The 27299-nt window shown below is 28.7% G+C and overlaps 2 protein-coding genes across 3 annotated transcripts; one reads left to right on the forward strand and one right to left on the reverse strand.

Annotated features, from left to right (window-relative positions):
* Positions 1 to 2250: 2250 nt before the first annotated feature.
* Positions 2251 to 9601, forward strand: LOC130664724 (damage-control phosphatase ARMT1-like). 2 transcript variants are annotated; one of them, XM_057464795.1, is made up of 6 exons: positions 2251 to 2410; positions 2490 to 2595; positions 3559 to 3803; positions 3894 to 4079; positions 4150 to 4552; positions 8209 to 9601. In XM_057464795.1, exons 1-6 carry the CDS (start codon positions 2340 to 2342, stop codon positions 8563 to 8565), a joined length of 1368 nt encoding a protein of 455 aa, XP_057320778.1. In that variant the 5' UTR covers positions 2251 to 2339; the 3' UTR covers positions 8566 to 9601. The 2 variants fall into 2 exon arrangements, with proteins under 2 accessions (XP_057320778.1, XP_057320779.1); XM_057464796.1 differs by having other exon boundaries at positions 2279 to 2420.
* LOC130664725 (Golgi phosphoprotein 3 homolog sauron) lies at positions 9387 to 27299 on the reverse strand. Its single transcript, XM_057464797.1, has 5 exons — positions 26856 to 27299; positions 26363 to 26609; positions 26109 to 26284; positions 19369 to 19644; positions 9387 to 9568 (listed from the first exon to the last, which is right to left on the reverse strand). Exons 1-4 carry the CDS (start codon positions 27099 to 27101, stop codon positions 19396 to 19398), a joined length of 918 nt encoding a protein of 305 aa, XP_057320780.1. The 5' UTR covers positions 27102 to 27299; the 3' UTR covers positions 9387 to 9568; positions 19369 to 19395.

The raw sequence follows: 27299 nt of genomic DNA on the forward strand, positions 1-27299 counted from the left end.
TCCAACCGGCACAGTATTTAAAAAAAAATCATAGCAGCTAAATAGACCGATCTGAGAATGTTTATTGGTCAAATTAAGTCGAAAAATAATATTTAAGAAAAAAAAATGTTTTCGAATTAAGAAAAAAAATAGAACGAATTGTTTGCCCACGATCGGATTGGTCTCAAAATTTTCTAAATTCATCCAAGTTTTTTTTTAAATTTTTCCATAAAAGTCGAAGGGGGCATACATTTCGAAAAAACGTTTTTTTTGTTTAAAACTTAAAATAAACCATCAAGGAATTGATTAAGAATAAAAGCGTATTTTTTTCTTGAAAGAACATTCAAAAATGAAGATTTTGAAAAAAAAAACGATCCGATTGGTATATTTTTCGCAAAGTTATAACCGTTTCAAAAAAAAAACCTCGTATTTTGAAAAAAATCAGTATCTTGGAAACGAGTAGTCAAAAAAATTTGAAAAAATTCATGAGAGCGTTTTTTATCAGCCTCCAAAACATATAAATTTTTCAAAAATATCGGAGGGGGTGACCTCAAAAAGTGGCCAATTTGGTATGGAATGCCCCGTATATATATTAACAATAATAGTTGAGTTCTTGTGATATGGTTTTCATTTATGAGGAACATTTATTTATTAAATATATCTTTTTCTTATTTGTTTATAGAGTATGCATTTGTTTATAACCATATTTACTGTTAATTATAGAACAAGGGCCTATTCATGATTTTTATGCGTGTGTTTTGTTTAGGTTTTTAGTATCGGGTGACAGGAAACGTTCCAAGACCACTCAAACTGTATTTATATTTCTCTAAATACAAAATAAAGATTTATTTATCTATTTATTTAAAGTTTCTTGTAATAAAAATATATAATTTAATAAGTATGTGCCACGACGATTTATTATTTAAACTATTGACTAAATATTGATAAGACGCAATAAGTGTTGTAAGATATCAATATATAATTTCAAATGAAATTTTAATGCGCGCTTATTTATGGATCTCAAGTTCACTAATTAATTAACAGGTAGAGGCACCTGAGGCCACTGAGGACATAACACAAAAACTTGTCCCAACCTCCTGTTATGTCCTCAGTGGCCTCAGGTGCCTCTACCTGTTAATTAATTAGTGAACTTGAGATCCATAAATAGGCGCGCATTAAAATTTCATTTGAAATTATATATTAATATCTTACAACACTTATTGCGTCTTATCAATATTTAGTCAATAGTTTAAATAATAAATCGTCGTGGCACATACTTATTAAATTATATATTTTTATTACAAGAAACTTTAAATAAATAGATAAATAAATCTTTATTTTGTATTTAGAGAAATATAAATACAGTTTGAGTGGTCTTGGAACGTTTCCTGTCACCCGATACTTAAAACCTAAACAAAACACACGCATAAAAATCATGAATAGGCCCTTGTTCTATAGTTAACAGTAAATATGGTTATAAACAAATGCATACTCTATAAACAAATAAGAAAAAGATATATTTAATAAATAAATGTTACTTATAAATGAAAACCATATCACAAGAACTCAACTATTATTGTTAATATATATACATATTAAGTAAAGAGTGACTCGTATAATAAATAAATTAATAGAAATATAATGTTAATAGAATAATAGAATAATTAACTAAAAGATTGTATTTAAGTACAGGAAAATGGAATATAAATAATATAAGTAGTAAGTAAAATCATAGAACGGATAAATAAAGAACGTAGATGTGTAAACTCATATCTCGTACGTGTATTAGTAGGAAGTATAAATGTATAAGTATATAATTAGAAAGAACGTTGATATGTATAAGTACATATATTGCATAAGTATGTGTGGGAGTATGAGAATGGTGGGAGAAGTCGAAGAGTGGAGAGTCAGAGATCTTTCTGTCGTCTGATGTAACTTCACTTTTCTCCGAGAACTATTGACGAGCACAACTGTTATTACTGATCAAATCTTATCTACACTTTATAATAAAACTCAGTCTTCAGATAAAAGTTATTTTATCAATTACATCTATCTTTATCCATAATTTCATTATTTCATTAAATAATAATCATAATCATCATCATCATAGTCAACAATAAATTTATCACTGTTTTCAAATTCAAAATTGGTCCCGCGTGACAACGAACTGCCCACTGTCCAGGAGGTGGCGTCAGCTCCGATCCTAGTAACCTCCCAGGACATAACACTCCTTTTTCTAGTAACCTTGATAATAACATATTTAACGTTTGCGTACTTGTAATCCCAGTTTATTTAATTCTACAGTGTCGTAGTTTCAAATTATTCATACTCAACAATAAACGTTTACATTTTTAATCGTAATGGCTAACATAGTAGACCTAATAGATTCAAAACCACCATTTAATGAATATCTTTCTGGAAAATATAAAAAGTCAATTTTTGTAATCATTTAATCTATAATAATTTAACTCATTTTTCATTATTCATGATATTCAATTTTTATATTTCAGAAGCTTTGCTTATACAACAATAAAAGATCGTCTACCTGTGATCGTTACACGTATTATTGATAGTTTAAGCCAATACAAAGATTTAATAATTAAAAAATATGGTTCGGTAAGTCTAATGTTGAACTTTTTTGTTTTGTAACATGTAAGGTAAAGGGCCAAGTTATTGACACTGTCCCAGTTTCTGATACTTTCAGCTTTATTTTAAATTTAAAAAAAAAATTGACTCAAATAGATAAGTAAATTTGTTTTTAATTTGAAAAAACTCATCCTGTACCTAATTAATAGCAATAACAAAAATAAAACTTAAAATTTTTAAGCCGGGAGTAACTGTGCAGTAAGCAGTTTATGGAAGAGCGTTCCAGAATTAAATATGTTTTCTTATCTCCATGCAATGATAAAAATATAATGAAAAATACATGGATAGGTTAGTAATTAACTGTAATTTAGTTAACAATGTTAATAATGTATTATATTAAATAAAATTTCATTATTAAAATGTGAGCGTCAATAACTAAGCTCAATTTTACAGGTATGTCACAGTTATTGACCCTTAAATTCAATCATGATTTTCAATGTTGGTGATAATTCGTTTGTTATTATGAATATTACTATTTTGTAGCATAATTTAAATTGTTTACGTCTTTGAAAAAATTGTTGTATTTATGATAAATATTCAATTTCTTTTAAAATTAAAAATTTTAGTTTATTTGAACTTAATACCACACAACCTAACAAATAATAAGTCATTTTTATATAAATATCAGTGTCAGAAACTGCAGCATAGGGAATTTGGAGTGTCGGAAACTAGGTCTTCAAACATAATTTTTAAAATATTAATTTAAATCAATAATTAGCTCCAAATAATTATTTTGTGCTCATGACCTGTATCTAAAAATTCTAAACTTGTTCATTGTATAAAATACTGTTTACTTAAATAGAATTTCATATTAATTATCATAGAATAACCTCAGCTGTTACTCTTGAAGCGTCAAAAACAGAGCCTTTTACCTTACTATGTATTACTTTTTAAAATGATCATTGATTTTGTAAATTATGAAACTGATCAAAGGACGCTTCTGAAGAGTTGAAACAAATAATAGGAAGCCTGAGTGAATTAAAAAGTGAGTTGATGACTAATAAACCATTAAAATTTTTAAATTCGTCGTCTAATGAGGAAGATGATACTTTAAAATGGAATGACTGTATTAAATATCAACAATCTAAAGGTGGAAATGAGCCGACATGGTACCATACTGTATGGTTACTGAGCGAATGCTATATGTATCGTCGAATAGCACAAATTTTAGCATCAACGTGAGTCAAACTATCTGTCTATTTTAATAATATATCTAATACTTAGTAACTAACTTGAAATCTTCAATCATGTATACAACTATCGAGTAGAACAACATTATCAACTTATGATCCGTTTGAAAAACAAAAACAAGACAATTTTACGGCGTCCATAGACACGATTTTAATGTTGACACATTATACTACAAACATTTTGAATAAGTCAAAATTTCATTCACTGAATGATAAAAAGGATGGACTCTTTCATTTGTTAAAATCATGTCTTTGGGGGAATAAGTATGCTTCTTTACCTTACAATCAAATTGTATTTTAGCTTTTTAATCCTTACCTTATTTTCCAATTATAGATGTGATCTATCTCTAAGCAAAGGTATGCCGTTGAAATTTGAAGATATAATTAACCAAATGAACATGAACGAAGAAAATATTTTAATTGATGATAGTCCTTTAGTGTGGGATATTTTAAATCAATTTCAAGAAAATACGACAAACAATATCATTGATATTGTATTAGATAATGCAGGATATGAACTTTTTACTGACTTTTGTATTGCTGCATTTTTAATAGAATATAACTTTACTAAAAAAGTTAGGTTCTATGTCAAACGGATTCCTTGGTTTGTTAGTGATGTGACTGAACAAGATTTTTTTTGGTCGATTAACGCTATGAAAAATTCAACTCATACTGATTTAATGACATTGGGCCATCTGTTTTCGTCCTATTTAGAAGATGGTAAATGGACTGTTGAAGTAAGTATAAAATCAGATGTATAAATAATTTTGTCATTTCTGATTTCAGTTCAATATGGCGCAAAAGATTATTTATTGTTCAATGGAACCGTATTAATGAATTTAGAAAAATAAATTTAGTACATTTTATTTTGTTCCAAAAAAAACTTGTGGACTGCTAATCGAATTAATTTTTATGTCTTACTAAATCTGAATCTTCAATAGTCTTTACAGTTTTTGCAAGGCTCATTCAAATCTGTAGAATTTTTGAAAAGTATTACCATACTACCCTTTTCGTTTAAAATTTCGTTTTTGATAACCGTTGAGTAAATTGAAAATTTAGGTTAATTGACCTTAGGATTTCATGATACTTCAAAATCGATCAATCTGATTAAACCGAACGATATAAAGTAATTATAAACAAATTTAAGTTTGAAAGTTATTGAATTATTTTAATGCTACCACTTTGAGGGTGTATTCCGAAATGCGGTGCGAGCAGCTGTAGTGTAGCGCAGCACCGCAGCTCAGCAGCACACCGCGCACAGTGCAATGTAGTAAGATAATATATAAAATTTTTGATATATTATCTTACAATGTAGTAGCAGTGTCATTTTTGCGCGAAATTTGAGGTCCTAGGAAGCTAATCTGACTATTTTCAGAATGATGTCCGAATGTATGTGTGTGTGTGTGTGTGTGTGTGTGTGTGTGTGTGTGTGTAAACTCTTTATAACTTTTTAACTAATGAGCCGATTTGGATGTTTAAGGTGGCAATCGAAAGAGCTTGTTGGCCCTCAACTTTCCTGAAAATTTCAGATCATTTGATCAAGTATACTCGAAAAGTATTGGCGAATTACGAAAAAAAAAATTTTTTTTTTTTAGTTTTTTATTGATTCCTCAGAAACGAGTTGAACGATCGACTTCAAAATCTAATCAGCTTTAGAACTTTATAATCCGCGTCGAATGCGACCACAACCATTTCAATCGGTTAATTTGTTCGAGAGATATCGCTGGAGAAAGAAACGGTGAAAAACAGGTTTTCTCAAATATCTTCGAAATGGCTGAACGGATCGATTCCAAATTTCTATCAGCTCTAGAATTCAACTAAACGCACCGATTGCCACCTCAAACGTCAAAATCGGTTGATTAGTTCACAAGACATCGGCGCTGAAAAGTTAAAAAAATCACACTTTATGCTATTTTTTCCGGATAAATTAAAATATAATGTGCTAAAATGTGTCTGAAATCATACCAACTCTTTCTCAATATAGTCTCTTTCGATCATCAGATAATGTCATATAACTTGTTCTTTAGTTTAAAACATATTGTCAGCAAAAAATTGAAAAAACCCAGTCTTTAATGTTTTTCTCGGATATTCCATATATTATTACTCTGACCTAAGTCAAAACTCATTCAAATCTTGATTTTGATCTCTGACATTGATTTCTGCCTCGATACATTTATTTCAGACAATATAATCGAGAATAAAAATTTAAAAGTCACTTCTTCATTAATGATTTTTGATTTTTAACTTTTCAAACTCTTGCATCAAACGCAACTTGTTAGAGCTTGAAAAGCTCATAAAAAAATGATTGCATGTAATAGCATTTTCGAGCTCAAAGAGCTCGAAAATATATTCACAGTGATGTTTTCAAGCTCCTTGAGCTCGAAAACAGCGGGAAGTTTTGGGATGGCCCGCAGGGCCAACCGACGCCTAGATTTTTTTAATAATAATAATTGTAATTTTTTTTATTGAAAAATTTGCAACCCTGAATATAAGTAAGAAAAATATTTCGATGCTAAAGTAGAACGCAGAACGTTTGGGGTATACAATAATAAGCTTGAGTCGCGTATAGAAAATATGAGAGCTATAATCGCCTACTTTGGTGTGAAACGTCTTATAGAAATAAATATAGGTTATAAATAAATTTTTTGAATGTCATACTATGAGACCCATGGGAGTTAGTAAATTCCTGAAAGGTACTTTCTTATGGTGACTTTAGAGAGTAAAAATACCTCTACCTTTGATGTTCTCAGCTAATAGTATTTGGCAAATTATTACAAAGTTGTAAGTATTAAAATGTTATCAGTATTTAGGTGCATCTCCAAGTCACATGGTGGTCACATTTCTAAAAAACCTGAAAATGTCAGGAAATTATAAATATACTAGAAAAATCAGGGAAAAGTCAGGAAATTTCGTCGCTAAGATGGAAAAATTTTTACTTACTTTTTTTTTTTTTAACTGAAAAAATCTGATTAATTTTTTTTTTCTGTCAAAACTGTTCAAAAAGTGGCGCTTGTTGTAATACCGTCTTGAAAAAAAATTAGTAGAAATTGAGTCCAATAGCGAAAAGATAAAGCAGTTAGAATTGAAAAGGCTGTTAGGAAAAAAAAAATACTTAGTAAACAGAAATCGTCAGGATCTTTAAGCTATTAACATGCATATTGACAAGTTGAAAAACCAAAAACATTAAAAGTATACATAAGTATTGAACTAATAAGTTTTACTATATTTAGTAGTCGCGTACTTGATTAATATTTTATCAATATTCTAAAAGTTTATTTATATTTCATTATAGAATAAGTTATATAAAAATATAGATTTATAATAAATAATAAAAAATCATTCATTTAATAAATGAAATAAACCTATGAATATTGACAAATAATAAAATAAAGATCCATTTAGCGACAATGATTGATTACTTATTGAACTGACTTATACCATTTTATTTTGAATTAAAAAAATGTTTCCAATGATTCAATACTACTACATATGGTCAGGGAAATTTTTTAATTATTTGACTGGGATACCTAAAAAAAGTCGGGAAATTTCACTTTCAAAAATCTGTGGTCACCATGATTCATCATGTTTCTGTAAAATGACAGAAATTATACCTAACTTCTTTTTCACGTGGACATTTGAAATCGTTTAAGACAAAATATAGGACCCATCAATGTTAAGAAAATCAATATGAAGTAATCCCTTTTCAAGTATAATGTTGATGTTGATGTCAATTTTGAACAACGCTCATTCTTTCAAGCAGCTATATTGACGCTATACTTGGTCCTTCGAGCCGGATCCTTGTGTTGTTTAACGTACAATCTCGTATTTTATAAACGCTACGCTAATCTCCTATTAAATGATCAATTTCTGTGTTCTCTATTCGCTCTGCAGTCGTAATATTTTCCCGATAAATAACTTGTAAATTCAAGGCAACTACTTATTGGGTTAATATCGGTTTGTACGGTAAATTAATTAAATTTAACTTGCCGCGTATCAGTCGCATTCGCTCAGACCACGTGCCTAATTCTAAACGTGATTTTTTGTGACAGTTGCATTCGCTATTTATTATACTGTTGTCGCATTCGCTGTTTCATAATATTTTACCATTGAATATTTGAGTAAAAAGTGTAAATAAAACCAACTAAATTATTTATTTTAAATATTGCGTATAATTGTTAATTATTAAATCTAGCACACCTACACCAGAAATCCTTTGCGTATTCTCTCACTCAAATTTTGGTGAGTGGGGTGACCATTCATTCGACGTAAAATTTAAAAATATATCTTATGAGCATAAGAAAGTACCTTAAAATTTTTTAATATAAATTGACATAAAAAAGCCTTTCCATATATATTAGGACAAACTTAACAGTCTTCTATAAATTTTTTGCAGATTGAATCTTTTTGGACGGAACCATATGATTTTTCGGAAATGAACATCCAATCACCGAAATTGTATGAAAAATTATCTGAAGCTACCTTAGTTATATTTAAAGGAGATTTGAATTATCGAAAACTATTGGGAGATATTAACTGGGACTATACGACTGATTTAAAAACAGCATTGCGAGGATTTCAACCAACTAATATAGTCACGTTAAGAACAATAAAAGCTGACTTGATTGTTGGATTATCTCATGAAAAAGTTGATAAACTATTCAGTAAACAAGAAGATTGGATGATTACAGGCCAGTATGGTCTAATCCATGCTCTTCTTGACGATAATGAGTTGCGAAACAATGCCAAATAATATTTTCTAGTGCTATTCAGATGTCAAATTGATAATTTTGCAATTTATTATCCAAGAGAATTTTTCAAAAAAATTAAATTGTAGACAATTTATACTTTTTCCATCTTATGGGCATGACATGAATAGAAATAGAAAAAAACTTCTGATTTTACTCTATGTAAAATCATATTTATTTCATTAACTTTAATAATACAATCACTAAAAAATATGAAATTAAATAACTATGATCTGTAAATATATAATATTTTTGTAATCTATAAATATTTGTACAATTATTTATTCTCTATTAAATAATACAGTAATATTTTTAACGTTTGACAGAAATATTTCGCTAACAATGATAAAATTATTGATAAATCAATTATTATTGCTGTCACATTTTAAAATAATTGGATTCTATGATACATTTTAAATCAAACTATTGCTTAATGAAATATCGTCAATTAATCGAATTAATTATGATAGAAATTAATAAAAATGCGGAGTAGTTATAAGTAAAAGATACATTTTCAAAATATAGATAAAATATAAATTAAAATTTGTGCTATTAACTAAAATATTATAATAAATGTATATTAATCTATCACACCTTCACATTGTAAATGAATTTCTAGCGAATGATTACTTACAATTTTATCATATAAATTGAAATCAGTGCTGGAATGACTTTCATAGCATGGGCATTGATAAGATTATCATCAAGAATAATTCGTTTAAATATGTGTTTAATAATGTCGTACTCACGGTTTCATTTATATACTTTAATTTGATTTCTTACAATGCATAAACATAATATTTTCTCAATAACAATTTCTATTTAAAAAAAAAAAAAAAAAAAAAAATTGCGGTGAGAAATATATCATCATATTCTTTCTGCATAATTTCTCGCCAGTAAAATGTTGGGAAGATGAATCATTGTGGAAGAAGTTTTCTATTCAAAGTAGTAAAATTAGAATACTTCCAACCACTTGATTGTAATTTATGTCACGTTTAGAGTAGATTCCTGTCAACATACCAATAAAAATTAATTATTCAATTTGTTAGCCAATTTTTTTATTATTTATTAAAAATAAATTAAATAAATGTTCCATTCTATTTTTCAAATAATTGTATTCCAAAAAATTATAAAATGTCTATTTCTGTACATATTTGTCTAATTTTTCTAGATTATATAAAAATTGATTTGCAAGCATTCATTTTTATAAAATTTTAGATTGAGAGACGGTAATCGGAAAAAATAGCCCTGGAAAAAATAGACCGGAAAAAATAGAGCGGAAAAAATAGCCCTGGAAAAAATAGACCCGGAAAAAATAGACCGGGAAAAAATAGACCTGGAATAAATAGACAGAAGCGATCGACGCAGTATGAATTTTTTCCGTATTACTTCCTGACGTTTTATAAATATATATTTTATAAACCTATTCAATTTTTACTGAGAACGTACTTGATGTCATTCTTCTCAGTTCTGTCGAATTATTAACATATTGTTCTGATAAAAAATGATTTTGTATAATTATATATAATTATATATGAGTCCATATATAATCAGATCTGAAAATTGGCCAGATCTGATCATATACAATCATATATGATTATATATAATCATGCATGAACGAATATAGTCATTTTAAAATCTCATTAAAAATATCTGTAAATTATTAATTAAGTAATTTAATTGAGATCTATTGTTTTCATTAATATAAATATCGGTCCAATTTAAATAAAAAAAAAAAAAAATATTACTACTGGTTGACTATTATTATACTAAGGGGTCATCCGTCCAATTAATGACCTACGCCGATGCTGCTTAACTCTGGTAATCGCTGGATAGTAGTCTGATCCTCTAGTCTGCAATACACTTATAATTACGAATAATTAATGGCATTACTTAACTTAAATAATCAAGTTGATTCATCCTACGTGAATAATGCACCTAATGATGAATTTGGTTTTATACATAAATTACAATAGAATCCATTATATAGATAATCAAATCTTTTTATCTATACACTTATAAATATCCATATATAAATCCATATACAATTTGCATAAGAATAAAAAATTGTTTTTAACTCATCAGGTTGACGAAAATACCGTCAGAACTACATCAACTTACTGGAAAACTAGCACAAAATTATGTTTAGAACACAAGTTAATCAAACTATTCAGAAAATTTTGTAAGTTATACTATTAATATTTTTATGGGTGCCGCGACTATTAAACCGCGGACAGTTCAACCTCGACCGTTCAACCGCGACACTTCGACCGGTGACACTTCAACCGAACGACACTTCAACCGAACGACACTTCAACCGAACGACAGTTCAACCTAGCGACATTTCAACCAACAAAAAATAAATCATAAAATATCCGAAGACATTTAATCCGATAGACTAAATATCCCCGGACTAAATATTGAAGAGACAAAAAATCCGTGACGAAATATCCTGTCGATAAATCTTATTCAGAAAAATATATTTTATTTGAAAAAATAATTCATGGTTTTCAATAAACGAGTACTGTACCATTCCAAGCATATGTGTTGACTTATGTCCAAAATAATACCCACCCAAAATCTGTGAAAAAAGGGCACAGTTCGATTTCAAGCATATGTGTTGACCTATTTCCAACTGGTTTCGTTCCTGGTGATACCGACATGGTCTGGGTTCGATTCCCAGTTCGGGCTATCTACATTTTTCTCAATTCATCTATAAATTGTCTTATTGAGAAGGTTAATTGTAAGTTTAGGTTTCACTATATTTAAAAAACAATATGATACTGTACATGTTAAAATTTAAAAGTTTTCGTTTAAATGTTTGAATATTGTTTGATTTCATCGTTTTCAGTTGAAATGTCGCTAGGTTGAACTGTCGTTCGGTTGAAGTGTCGTTCGGTTGAAGTGTCGTCGGTTGAACTGTCGCGGTTGAACTGTCTTCGGTTTAAATGTTACAGAACCGTTTTTATGGCATATTTTTTTCGATTCATTTAGGTAACTTGTGTTGAGTTACTCAAGGGTTCAAATGACTATATTAACATTCATTTTAATAAATATTATTTTAAAGTATCTAATTGTTCGCGAAAGTATATTAATCAGCCGTCGATTAAGTAGATTTCGTAAGATAACGTTGAAAAGATATTGATAGTATAATTTTTGATAGCCGCTTTAGCTTGAAATTAATAGTAATTTGAGAATCGAAATTACCGAAATTTGCTGCCCGAATCTGTCAACAATTTGACAGCAAAAGTTGGAACGAAAAATTTGCGGTTTATTTGTTATATTATTGATTGTGATATAATAAGTAGAAATGTTTGTATATCAGGTAATTATGAGGTAATTTTTCAATAATTTGATAGCTACTATTGTATTTATAGTAAAGAATAGAATATTCTAAATCAACAGTATTTTTCCCGGTCTATTTTTTCCCGGTCTATTTTTTCCGTGTCTATTTTTTCCGGGTCTATTTTTTCCCGGTCTATTTTTTCCGGTCTATTTTTTCCGGGGCTATTTTTTCCAGGGCTATTTTTTCCGGGATTCATGAGAGTCATTCTTTATTGTCTGATTTTCCAAACTTAAGTTTTCAACAAATATCGATATTCTAAAGCCATTGAAAGCATATTGGGTTATTCATTAGGGTGGGTTGAAAAAAAACTTTTTATTTTGTTTTTCTTAGCATGGGGGTAGAATTTGTACCTTATAAAAAAAAAAATTTTTCAAGAAAAAAAAAATTTTTTTACTCAACATTTTGAGGTGGCCCACTCGTTTTTTAAATAAATAATTTATTAAACGGGGTAGTTCCAACGAAAAAAATTTTTTTTTGTCCAAAATCGTGGAAAACATCGAATAATTGTCGAATGTAATTTTTTTTTACTTCACTTTCATTTTAATTCAAAAGAAAATGCTTTTCATTTTTGGATTTTTTTACTTAAATTACAAAAATAATAGGAACAAAATTTTTTCAACTTCTAACTTTCAATTAGCTTTCAAGGGGACACCCTACAGATTCTAGAACGCCGTGTTTTTTTTTCGTTGGGACTATCCCGTTTGATCGATTATTTATTTTAAAAACGAGTGGGCCACCTCAAAATGTTGAGTAAAAAAATTTTTTTTTTCTTGAAAAATTTTTTTTTTTTATAAGGTACAAATTCTACCCCCATGCTAAGAAAAACAAAAAAAAAGTTTTTTTTTAATCCACCCTATTATTCATGAGAAACCTTTAAATACTCTCTCAAAGGAACTGAAAAAACGATTTCAATAACTATTCTCTTCAATTTGTTTACGCTTGACAATAGCAATAAGCTTTAAAGCTGTTCAGGGGGATATTCACTGTAAAAAATAAAAAAAAAAATTTTAACTTCCCGCTAAGAAAATCGACGATTTCCGAAAAATTCGGGAAGTTATTGTTTTCACCCTGATGTGCGGAAAACAAAATTTCATCGGATGTCGACGTTTTGAGGTCCTAGGAAGCTATTCTGACTATTTTCAGAATAATGTCCGAGTGTCTGTATGTACACTACAAAAACAGTTAACTTGATTCAAGAAAATTATAGTCTTCCGAATTTTCTTTCTTGATTCGATCAAAATGAAACACTTGATTCAAAAACTTTCTTTTGGTTTAAGATAATAAATTCTATTGCTCCAAAAAGAATTTACTTTTGAAGCGAAATTGAAAATTTCTTGGTTTATTAACCTTTCGTTACTCGCGCTATGAGCGTGACGCCGCCTTTTTGACTAAAATTGCAATTAAAATTACTGTATGGGTATTTGTCATTTTATACTTAACCAATTCTCTTTTTAAAATCTATACTTTTGTTAAATATGATTATAATTGATAAATATATATTTTAAATATAAAAAAAGTATATTTATGTATTACAAAAACGTGAAAAAGCGGCACAGTGCTCATTATGCGAGTTAAATCGTCGATTCAATTTTTGTGACCACGTTGCCAAACTTACTGGTTACTGTAAGAAATAATTCATTATAGGATTATAATTTAGCAACGTCGCATTTTCTTTAGCATGGGCGGCACAGTGCTTGCCGCGCGATGAAAATCGTCGGGCGAGTGGACGCGAGTAACGAATGGTTAAGAAAAAAAATTCTTGGCTGAAGAAAATTAGTTATCTCACTCCAAAAAACCAACGTTTTAAACGAAAAAAAGTTTACTTGCATGGATAAACTTTTTCTTGCCCCAAGAACATTTTCTCAATTCAAAAAATAAACGTTTTGAACGAAAAAAAATTTTCTTGGACCAAGAAACTTTTTTTTGCCCCAAGAAAAAAATTTTTTTGCTTCAAAAGATAAACGTCTTCAATGAACAAAAAAAAGTCTATTGGACCAAGAAAAAATTTCTTGGCCCAAGAGAAAAATTCTCTTGCTCCAAAAAATAAATTGCTTATATACCCGGGAAAAAATAATCAGACCTGATCAGATATGAACAGACATGAGTCTTCAGGCCTGATCAGACATGAAAAATGACCATGCCTGACCAGGCCTGATCAGGCATGTTCAGGTCTGATCAGGTATGCTCATGTCTGTTTATGCCCATCCGGGTAAAAAAATTATATATAAAAAATGGTCCTATATAATTATATATAATTATGTATAACTATATTCAATTATACATGTATATAATTATTGCTATAAAAATAAACAAAATAAAAAATTCGGGCGTGTGCAGGATTTGAACCGTGGACCTTGCGCTCGAAAGTGTAACTCGCTACCCACTGACCTAAGAGATTTAGTTGAAAAGTAGGTTTCGTATGAACTTCAAGTAATAAAAATCTTATACGTGATAGATTCTTGGTCAACAAAATTTTAGATCTATGAGCAGACATGAACAGCCATGAACAGACATGAACATATATGACCAGGCATGAACGGGCATGAACAGGTATGATCAGGCCTGAGCGTATTTAACGCTTCAGACATGAACAGGCATGAACAGACATGACCAGGCATGGACAGGTATGATCAGGCATGAGCGTATTTAACGCTTCAGACATGACCAGGCATGGACAGGTATGAACAGGCATGATCAGACCTGACTGTATTTAACGCTTCAGACATGAACAGGTATGATCAGGCCTGAGTGTATTCAACGCTTCAGACATGAACAGACATGAACAGGCATGGACAGGTATGATCAGGCCTGATCATGTCTAATTTCAGGCCTAATCATACATAAACAGGCATGATCAGGTCTAATTTCAGGCCTGATCATACATGAACAGGCATGGTCAGGTCTGATCATTTTTTCCCGGGATAAGTGAAAATAAAAGTTGTTTGGGCCAAGAAAAAAAATTTCTTGCTCTAAAAGTTTGCTTCTTTAATAAAAAAGAGAAATTTTCTCAGTCAGAAATGTATTCTCTTTCCGAAAGATTGACGTGTTGATTTTTTTTTTTTTTTATCTGAAACGTATTTTTTTATTTCGTGAAAAATTATTCAAGTAACTATTAATATTCAATATTAATGTCATGATGTATTATAGAATATACTATAGTAGAATCCAAAAAGATACTTGTCACTCTGTCAGATGACAAAGGAGTACTCGAACAAAATCGTATTGAAATTTTTAATATAACAATTCTAGAATATCTTTCTTACCAGAGACAATACAAGGTGCTGAACGCGATCTTTTAGCAAGCACCGAACTACTCCCGCTGCTGCAGCCTAGCACCGGTGACTTTTCCCTTCTCCATATCGATCTTTTCTCCCAAGAAATTTTTTCTCTTGGCTTAAGCAATGTTTGTTTTCTTGGTCGAAGCATACGAAAATACTTGCGTGAAAAATATAGTACTTGTTCCGAGAAATTTTATTTTCTTTAAACAAAAAAATATTGTATCTTGCTTCAAAAAAGATATCTCTAACTTTAAGTAATATAAACTCTTGAAACAAGTGAAAATTTTTTGATTAAAGTGTTAAAATATGTTGACATGAGAAAAAAAATCTTTCTATCGGTTGACTCTGCGGACCAGCCCCAAAACTTCCCCGCTGTTTTCGAGCTCCTTGAGCTCAAAAACACTGTCATGAATACATTTTCGAGCTCGAAAATACTTTTGTGTGCCATTGTTTTCGAAAAAAAAAACGTTTTTTACCATTTATTTCTTCAACTATATCTCTCGAACAAATTAACCGATTAAGATGGTTGAGGCGGCGATCGACGCGTTTTATTAAGTTCTAAAGCTGATTAGATTTTGGAGTCGATCGTTCAACTCGTTTCTGAGAAATCAATGAAAAACTAAAAAAAACAATTTTTTTTTTTCATAATTCGCAAATATTTTCGAGTCTACTTGGTCAAATGATCTGAAATTTCCAGGAGGTTGATAGTCAACATTCCGATTGCCGCCTAATACATCCAAATCGATTCATTAGTTAAAAAGTTATAGACCGTTCACACACACACATACACGCACACACACACCCACACACAAACACACACACACACACACACACACACAAACTAGGGTGATTCATTTCTGCAAAAGTTTTTTTTTTTTTTTTAGTGCTCAAGCAAAATCTCAATCTACATCGAAAAAAAAAATTCTCACCAAACATTAGCTCTTAATTCCAATGCTAAGTACTTTCCGTTTTGATTTCAAAGATTTCCCATTTAAAATCCACGTAAATTAAATTATTTTTTTTTTAACTTTCTAATACTCAGCTGCGTTCCATGATATCAACGCGGTTTTGGTTGCAAATTGTAGGGCATTTGGTGTTCTTCAAAAGTGCCCATAGGTACTTAGCTATAATTCCAGCTGTTTCACTTGTGTCCGTTGCAGAACTCATTTTTCCTATGAAATTGATCTTTATTGGCTTGCAGAACGTAAGCCAATGAAAGTACACTAAAAATTTTAATAGGAATTTTATAGGAAATTTTATTCCCTTCAAAAAAAGACCTATGAGTCAAGTTGCTAAAGTCCATAGTTTCCGAGTTATAATCATTTCAATAATTTGAAAAATATAATATAAAAAAAAAATTACAATTGATATTTTATTTTTTAAATTATTAAAATGATTATAACTCGGAAACTATGGACTTTAGCGACTTGACTCATAGGTCTTTTTTAGAAGGGAATAAAATTTCCTATAAAATTCCTATTAACATTTTTAGTGTACTTTCATTAGTTTACTTTCTGCAAGCCAATAAAGGTCAATATCATAGGAAAAATGAGTTCTGTAACGGACACAAGTGAAACAGCTGGAATTATAGCTAAGTACCTATGGGCACTTTTGAAGAACACCAAATGCCCTACAATTTGCAACCAAAACCGCGTTGATATCATGGAACACAGCTGAGTATTAGAAAGTTAAAAAAAAAAGTAATTTAATTTACGTGGATTTTAAATGGGAAATCTTTGAAATCACATAGAAAGTACTTAGCATTGGAATTAAGAGCTCATATTTGGTGAGAATTTTTTTTTTTTCGATGTAGATTGAGATTTTTCTTGAGCACTTGAAATAAAAAACTTTTGCGGAAATGACACCCTAATACATACGTACAGACACTCGGACATCATTCTGAAAATAGTCAGAATAGCTTCCTAGGACCTCAAAACGTCGACATCTGATGAAAACTCGATTTTCGAAAATCGGGGTGAAAACCATAACTTCTCGAATTTTTTTGTAAATCATTGATTTGCTTAGCGGAAAGTTGAAAAAAATTTTTTTGCTCTCGAAACCATTCTCAAAATTTTTTTTTTTTCTGATTCTTGAAACTAATGAACCACAAATCACACTATAATGTCCATCAAATATTTTCGTAGAGAATTGAACGCTCTACACAAAAAGTCTCTTATCATTTTTTGATAAATCCATCTGTTCGAAAGTTATTGGAGCTGGAAGTCAAGTCTATAGTGAATTTAGAGATCTTTTTACTTTTCCAGCAAAACTATTAGACTTATCAAAAACTGTCGTAGGTCCTTTTTTGTAGACAATTTTATTCCGTACAAATTACTTTTCATGAAGTTCATTCAAATTCCGCATTGTTTTCTAGTTATTGTCATTTTAATGTTAAGTTCTCAAAATCGATTAGAAGACTATTATTTTTATGAGCTTGGCATTAAAGTGAAAATAACTAGAAAACAATACGGAATTTGGATGAACTTTATTGAAAATAACTTCTAGGGAATAAAATTGTCTACAAAAAAGGTCTGATAATATTTTGTAATAGGTCTGATAGTTTCGCCGGAAAAGTAAAACATCTCAAAAATTAGTATAAATTTGATTTCAAGCTCAAATAACTTTTAAACTCATGGGTTTATCAAAAAATAATAGGAAACTTTTTTTGTAGAGCATTCAATTTCCTACAAATATAAGTCTGCAGATTCTTTTTACAGCGCGTTGTTAGCTAGTTACAAAAATCAGAAGACGCAAAAAAAAATCTTTTCCTTGTTATTCTTACGGAAAATAGAAAAGTGCGATGCGGAACCTCTTAATGTTAATATTAAAAACTCTAATTTTCACAGACGTAATTTTTTTTTTTTATCTAAATGACACTTTTGAACCTGTTTCCGAGAAGAAAAAGAAATTTATTAATTTTTTTTTTCAAACACCCTAATATATGTTTCTTATTGGATGTGATATGTAACAAACGGGTCACGACTGAATTTTACACGACATAATATCATGTGATATTTTGACGTAATGCTATCTCAATGTACAGGCTGGTGATATTATGACTGTGATATTTTGTCGTGTGATATTATAAATGTGATATTTAGCCATGTAACCGTAACAAACATAATAATCAAGTGCTTGTATAACTAGATTACTTATTAACCCTTCGTCACACGCGCTATGAGCGCGACGCCGCACTTTCTACATTTTCATGGTTTTTTTTTATTGATTTTATCAAAAAAAACGTTCCAAAAAATTTTAATGCTCTTTTTGAATCTTCTAGAAGGGATGAATATTAATAATAATTATACAGTTGTCTTAGAAATTTAATAATGATATATTTTTGAGAAGCATCTCATGAATGCGGTGCCGCGTCTTCCGGTGCGTGTAAGCGCCAGATCGCAATTCAAATCGCGCTGTTGCCAAGTCGTGTTTCCGCTCTTAATATACAGCTGTAAACAAGGTAACCTAACCTGTAATTGTTAATCACTGATTATTATTAAATAAAAAATAATTTCAATTTTTAAATTATAATAATATTTTTTTAGTCATGTTATTATTCTAGTTACATAAATAATATTTTTCAATTTGTACCATTAATAAAATACGTAATTATTATAATATACATAGGTACTTATAATAATTTAGGATTTTTTTTTTCAGCATAAAAATTTAGTTTGAAAAAAAAATTTGCACTCGCAGAAATTAAAAAAGTTATATATAAATTTTTTATAAAATTCCCTTTTTATTATTAACTATGTAAAGAAAATTAAATAATTGTCAAGTATCAGCTAATCTCGAGATTATTTATCTGTCATTACTAATTAGTATTGTTACTCTCATTATGATTCATTATATTTCTTTCTTGCTTTAAATTATTATTACTCTCTTATTTCATGAAAAAATTTTCGAAATTTGTTAAATGTTTAATTTGATGTAAAATTAAATAAAAAATATAATTATTTTCTGATAATATGTATGAAATATTTATTGAGTACTTGGCAACACCACATGAAATTTAAGACAGCGGCGCGGCGCTCATCGTGCGTATGACGAAGTCGGGTAAAAACACACGTGTGATGAAGGGTTAAAATTAATACTTCAGTGATTGAATGTTAATTAAGATATGATTACGAACATTAATTTTTTTTGCCCCATGAAATTAACCTTGTATTTTTAATTCATACCTCATATTTTAAGTTTAGAGGATAATGTTACTTTGTAAATGCTGCAAATACAGCCCATAAAACTTGATTTGCATTGGACTTAGAGGCTTCTGCTTCAAAATCGAGTTCTAATAATGTTCTTACTCGACGCATGGCTACTTCATAATCATCATCTGATAAAGGTGCAAATGCATTTTCTAACACATCAGCTGCATGGGCTAGAAAAACGAGTGCCAGAGTTCTTCTGTCCATACGACTAGCATCATTTACCCAGCGACATAGAACAGCTTCCTGTATCTAAAATTATAAAATAAGTTATTTTTACTAATATGTAGAACGGAAAAATAAAAAAAAATTTATCCGGCTATACCTGAAATGGAAAGGTATATATGCTTTATTTTAATAAATTAGAAAATTCGATTTTTAAGAAACTTTGTAGAGAAATTTACCTATTGTATTTTTAGTTCTAATACAGAAATTAATTTCCAAATTGATTTTACAATATCTTTTAGATAATAATCAATGAGTATTCATTTTTGTAAACCTCAAGCGCGAACGCGCTGTATGTGCCTCTACGATCGAAATTATTTTTTCGACTAATTCACATACGTTAAATTATCTCTGCACTCTTTTGATTACATTAAAATGAATTAAATTCTATAGAAAGACAAAGACAATTTGTTAAGAAATAACGTCGACTCAGTATTAAGTCGATTAATTATTTCATTGATTTGAAATGAATTATTCGTCCTGTACGCATCTTTGGACGCACGATAACTCTCGAAAAATATAATAAATTAGCCTAATATTTTTAGGTAGATTTCTTTAGAAATTGGACTATTGCAAAAGGTCTCATGATGAAATTATCAAAAAATTTTGCCACCATATATCTTACTTTACCTAGTAGAGTTAAAAAATATCATCCACTCAAAAGTTTATATATGTATGTATGTATGTATATTAACATTAAGAGATTCCTCATCGCACTTTTCTATTTTCCATAAGAATAACATGGAAAAAAATTTTTTTTACGTCTTTTGATTTTTATAAGTAGCTAACGATGCGTCATAGGAATAATTGACAGGCATATTTTTGTACGGAATTGAATGCTCTACAAAAAAAGATTTTTATCATTTTTTGAGGAATCTATTTGTTCAAAAGTTATTTGAGGTTGAAGTCGAATTCATATTAAATTTTGAGATTTTCTTACTTTTCCGGCGAAACTATCAGATCTATTACAAAATATCATTGAACCTTTTTTGTAGACAATTTTATTCCCTAGAAATTATTTCTAATAAAGTTTTTTCGAATTCCGCATTGTTTTCTAGTTATTTTTATTTTAATGTCAAGCTCTTAAAATCGATCAGAAGACTATTTTTCTATGAGCATGACATTAAAATAAAAATAACTAGATTAAAAGTGATCATCGATAAGATTTGATTATTTTTCAATAAAGTTAGATCAAAAATTAAAAGAAGCATTGCATTATTTTTTCGTGAATATTCATCGAATTTAGGATATGTAAATTATTTAAAAGTGTAAGAAAGCTGTGTAAATTTACACAGCTAAAAACATTTTTTATTGAATGATTTATAAACAGTAGACTTGAATGGAATGTGACTTTATTTTCTTACACGTTTAAATAATTTACATATCCTAAATTTGATGAATATTCACGAAAAAATAATGCAATATGCTTCTTTTAATTTTTGATCTAACTTTATTGAAAAATAATCAAATCTTATCGATGATTATGACTTTTAATTATTGTTTTTATTTTTTTTACTCGGATTTTGAAGTATTCTAAATCTGCTGAGAAATTTTCAGAAAGGTATAACGAAAAACAAACATTAAAAAAAAATTTTTTTTTTTCATTTCAAAAAAAAATAGAAAGAAAAAAAATGCCACTCTGAAAATTTCAGGAAATTCGCAGAAATTACTGAAGTTTAAAAAAAAAAAAAATCGAAAATCAATAATGTCAATCATCCCGAAATTTTCTTTTTTTTTCAAAAGTTTAAAAAAAACGTTGAATATAAATCCGCATTATTATTTTTATTTTTTTTCTACAAAGTACATTTTAAAACAAAAATTTTCAAATAAAAAAAATATCAATAAGTCAATTTTCAAAAAAGTTATAGCTATTTAAAATAAAAAAAGCCTTTTTTTTTTAAATTTACAACTTTTTTTTGGTTGGGTGGAAAAATTTGAAAAAATTGTCTTCGTGGTAGTATACAATTTGACCAATTTTATTGTAATCAAAAGAGTATAGAGATAATTTAATGTGAGTGAATGAATCAAAAAATTTAGAGCGATCATAAAGCACCCTCAGCGCGTTCGCACTTGAGGTGTGCAATTATGAGAAACGTGTTTGATGGGGTAGAAAAAAAGAAAAAATTTTCGGCCAATTCTAAAGGGGTCGGGTTCAAAAGTGGTCGATTTGGCATGGAATGTCCCATATGTAATTTATATTTCTGCCCTCCAGCCGGAAAGTTGCAACTTTCCAGCTTCGTCGAGCAGAAAAATAGTATACGCAATATATATTTTTTCAATATATTATCATATATTAATACGGCAAAAATATAAATATTATTTTATATATTGTGCAATATATCACATTCTAATATTCATATATTTTAAAGTATATTCTTTGACATATAAAGTTTTTTCATGCGGGGTATTACTTCGCCGTCAGTTTTATTATAAAATATAAGAGTGGCGACGAGACGGAGTCAAAAAAGTATTCGGAAAAATACAACTTAAAATTTGAAGTTCTTTGAGCAATTTGGTTTAATATCAAGATTCATAACATGTATGTTTACGGGAATATTAAAAAAATTAAAACAAAAATTTTTTTTGGTTCTAAAAATTCGACTTTCTCAGATACTAAAATTTGCTCAGAAAAAATCGTTATATTTGAGTGTATCAAATTTCAAAATGTTTCAACTATTCTTAGATTTTTTAAACCCCGTTTGTTCATTAAATTTGATAAAAAAGTCCAATTATTTATAATCAAAGATTTATTAATCTGAATAAGTTCAATAAAAAAGGAAAACGAGACGATTTTTACCACTTTACAACTTTTCTGTAGACACTGACGATATAAGTCTTATAGTTTTTTAATAATAATAAAAAAAAAATTTTTTTGTGTTTATATAAAAATGAAAAAGCGTACAATAATTTCACCTAGAATTCTGTAATATTTTATTTCGATTTTTTCCAACGAGAATTCTCTTGGAGCTGTTTTGATTTGTTTTTGTTGAAACTGCTTCCCTTACTGGGCTAGATGGTTAATTCAGAAGTAATTAATTATCAAAGTCGAAAGTGTTATTTTTACGATAACACACGGAAAAAAAAATTACAGTTCAATTTATAATGCTAACATCGTAATTTTTCCTATTGATCATTGTAGTGGTGGACTATACCTTTAAAGATGTTTGGAAGACATATTAAAATATTCAGTATTTATTAAAAAAATTATAGATTATTCCGTTAAGTTTCCCAAGGCTCCTCAAAAAATTTTTTTATTAAACCGTTCAAAAGTTATACCAGTTTTTATTAACAACAAACATATTTCATATACTTTAGTCTCCGATTGTACCTCCAAAACATCCTTAAAATCATAATTTTTACGATGTAGCATTGTACATTTTATTTGAAATAATACTAGTTATCGATAACACAAAATCTTAAGCTCTTTAGTATAGATTACGATGTAAACATTGTAATTTTTATAACTTACATCGTATTGCAGCAGAGGCAGCACTGTATTATTTATTTGAAAGATAAATATAGGAATAAATAGTTTTCATATTGTAATTTTTTTCTGTTCTTTTTAAAATGTTAACATTGTAATTTGTATTCCAAAAAGTCTTTGTTAAAATTACGATGTTAAATAGTAAAAAATGTAACTTTCATAGTAAATTTTTGAATAAGACATTTGAAAACTGATGTTTATGAAAGTATAGTCCACGATTACGATGTTAACATCGTAAATTTTACTGGAATTTTCTTTTCGTGCAGCAGACAACTTAACTAACTACATACCGCGGTATAGAGCTCGACAACGGATCTAATTCAAAAGAAAAAAACAATTTCAAGGCCCTCGATAGTTATAAATATAAAATGTAAAATTGATTAAATCCGTTAACCCAAAACTAGAGAAATCGAGCTTTAAAATTAGTAGTTTTTGCCTTTTCTATGTATCTACGACTAATTTTCGATGATTTACCATTTATTGAAAATCACTACAAAAACCCATGAATATTGTTGGTTCCTTAATTATTGTGAGTAATTAATGTATGTTGGATCTTTATTTCTTAATAATACATAGCGAAAAAAAGTTTTGGAAAAAAACTCGCTGATTTGAAATGTAATGGTCTATATGTTTAGCTTTCAATTTTATGTTGGCAGATGTTTGTGCAACATTTAACTCCTTAGCTACAGACAACCATAATCACACTATTGTTCATAAGCAGCTTCTTATTCAATAAGTAAATTTAGAAAAAATTTCTTTTCAAAAATGATGACTTTTTATGTTTTTTCTCGTAGAGATTTATGCTCAGTAAATTTATAGATAATCAATTTTACTGTTGTATTAATAATTTTCGGTATATACTTTGTGACAAGAATATGCTCTTAAAATCAGACTTAAATTAATAATTATCAGTAGATTTTTGTGTTGATATAGGGATGTAAAAAATTCAGCCAATAATTTCATTCGTCATAGATTCTGTCAAACAGATTTAAGTGTTTTTTTTTTGCTGCTTATTGATTGCTTAAAGAATTTAAAAGTAACTAAAGAGCTGCGTATCTGCATTTACCTAAGAAGTTCTAACTTTTTTTGTTATATTCCACTTTTCTCGAAAGGCAGAGGGCCTGTTTCTGACACTTTAGGAGTAACAGCTAAGGTAATTCTATGATAACTAATATAAAATTCCATTCAAATAAACAGCATTTTATCTAATAAACAAGTTTAGAATTTTTGGATAAGATCACAAGCACAAAATAATTATTTGAAACTAATTATCAATTTAAATTCATTTTTAAAAAAATTATGTTTGAAGACCTAGTTTCTGACACTCCTGCACTGTAGTTTCTGACACTGATATTTATCTAAAAATGATTTATCATTTGTTAGGTTATGTGATGTTGAGTTTAAATAAACTAAAATTTTTAATTGTAAAAGAAATTAAATACTTATCATAAATTCAGCATAATTTTTTTTAAGACATAAACAATTTAAATGAAGCTACAAAATATTAATATTCATAATAACAAACGAATTATCACCAACATTGAAAATCATGATTGACTTTGAGGGTCAATAACTGTGACATACCTGTAAAATTGAGCTTAGTTATTGACGCTCACATTTTAATAATGAAATTTTATTTAATATAATACATTATTAACATTTTTAACTAAATTACAGTTAATTATAAACCTATCCATGTATTTTTAATTATATTTTTATCATTACATGGTGATAAGATAACATATTCAATTCTGGAACGCTCTTCCGTAAACTGCTTACGCTATAATTAAAAAATATCTCCCACTGCTACTTCCGGGTTAAAACTTTTTTTTATTAAGATATTTTATTTTTTATTTTTTATTTTTGTTATTGTTATTAATTAGGTTCAGGGTGAGTTTTTTCAAATAAAAAACAAATTTATTTATCTATTAGAGTCAATTTTTTTTTAAATTCAAAATAAAGTTGAAAGAGTCAGAAACTGGGAGTGTCAACAACTGAGCCCTTTACCTTACTTTAATTTACCTAAAAAGGTAATTGACCATACAAAATAATCAGGATTCATAATTAATGGTTCAAGGCTATAATTATCTATTTATAAAATTATATTCTTAAAAATATAGTCGATTGAAAAATTGGTAAAAAACCCAGCGCTAAAACGAAATATCGTTTTTTTTGTTCATACTTTATCATGTTAGCATATAGGTGGAGCAGAATGAATAATCATGCGGATTATTTCAAATATTTATGTACATCGTCATAAATAAAAATTTTACTTAATTACGATTTAATACCGATTAGTACCCATTGAGTATTATGATTGTATACATCGTGTATACAATATTAAATCAATAAATAAGAAAAATATGGATTAATAGATAACACAGAAAACGTAAAATAAAAAGTCTGAAATGAACAAAACAATAGAAAAAAAAATAGACTTGGAAATAATTGACTATTTGAAAACCCCTGACTGTCGTGAATATTTGAAAAGTAAAAAATAATTTCTGTTCAGCAATAAATGAAGATGAACATCTAAAATATATCTAAGTTGGAACGCATGGTAAAATCAAAATTTGGCGTTTTGAAAATTGTGTAATGAATGTATCAATCGCATCCTTTGACTTTAATATATTTTACGTGCTCATCTTAAATTATTGTTGAACAAAAATTATTTTATACTTTTTAAATATTCATGACAGTCGGAAGTTTTTTAATAATTTATTTTTCCCAATCCGTCTTTTTATCTATTTTGTTTTTCTTTTTTTTTTTTTTTTTGATACAAAATGTCTATATAAAGCTGGAAAATAAAAAATTATTTTCTGTATTGATACTAAAGTTCTCAAAGCAGGAACTTTCTACTTTCTAAGAATTAATATTTTATCGATAATTAAATTATACAAGACTTCTCATTATTTTAAAAAGTTATATTTATATATTAATTATGGGAAATTCGAAAAAATATGTACTCGAAAGTACAAAACTATTAAATAGAAATGATATATTATACCTTTTTGACGAGTCGAGTTTTGGCTAGATTGTCAGTCAATGGGTGTGTTGTCATATCAAATAATAAAAAATTTTGTTTTTCTGTTGTGAGGACACCTTTTTCAACTAAATTTTTCGCCAATCGTTCTCGAACATTTTTCAACTGATACCTCAGCTTTAGGGGATTCCATGTTTCTCCTACAATTAATATGACATTAAAACAAAAACAAGAAGTAAGCAAATGTCATTTATATAACTTTGAGTTTTAGAACGAACCGCTTAAATATTCAATCCAACTTTGAACTGGTTCTGGTGGTTCATATTCTTTTAGATGTTTTAAAGCTTCATCCAATAGTACATCACCAGTAGGAGCGTCATTTTTCACCAATAGTTTTCTAGTTAGTAAACCTCGCTTTCGCATTCCAGCTTTTTCTAATTCAACTCTGCCACGAAGACCTAATTCTGCTAATATACATCCTCTCAACCCAGAACTTATACAATCATTCCAAAATGAAGTATAGCCCTGAATAAATAAAATAGATAAGTGTAAATATATATTTACTTAAGTTTTAATAAATGTTAAATAATTTTATCTTCTTTTTTTTTTTGATAGTGTCATTGCCGCCACCCACGGATGAACTTTAAAAGCGCTCTTTGCACAGGACACTGATTTATGTAAGTTCATACACAAATCCATCCATGGATAACGACAATAGCAGTACTATTATTCTACAGTATATAAAAAAAAAAGAACCAAAATTAACAAAACCTCTTTATCTTTTAATCCAAGCAACAAAACTTCTTCCATTAACGTCAATCTGGTTTCTTTATCTGAGTCTTCATCTAGAGTTGGATTAGAATTAAAATCTTTCAATGAATTACCCTCGAGATCAGGTCCATGACCAGATGATTGGTCATTCGAAATCCCACTTGAATCAGAATTTCCATCCTGTCCTAGTGTATTGCTACTATTAACTACTCTTCTCCTCTGTACTAAACCGTCAGTACGATTCATGTTAATTTTTTTTTCAACTGCAGCGTTCTATTATGTATATATCACCACGTAATTGAAGTTTAACCTTTATGTTTCTCACTTTTTTAATTTTAAATAAAAACAACTACGATGCAATGAAAAAGGTTGTTGACATCGACAACAACATTACTCTTATTTCCAAAATGGCTTGTCTACTACTGTCTTCAAGGTTTGTGAGAT

This window comes from Microplitis mediator, chromosome 3 (genome assembly GCF_029852145.1).
Source record: "Microplitis mediator isolate UGA2020A chromosome 3, iyMicMedi2.1, whole genome shotgun sequence".
NCBI lineage: Eukaryota > Metazoa > Arthropoda > Insecta > Hymenoptera > Braconidae > Microplitis > Microplitis mediator.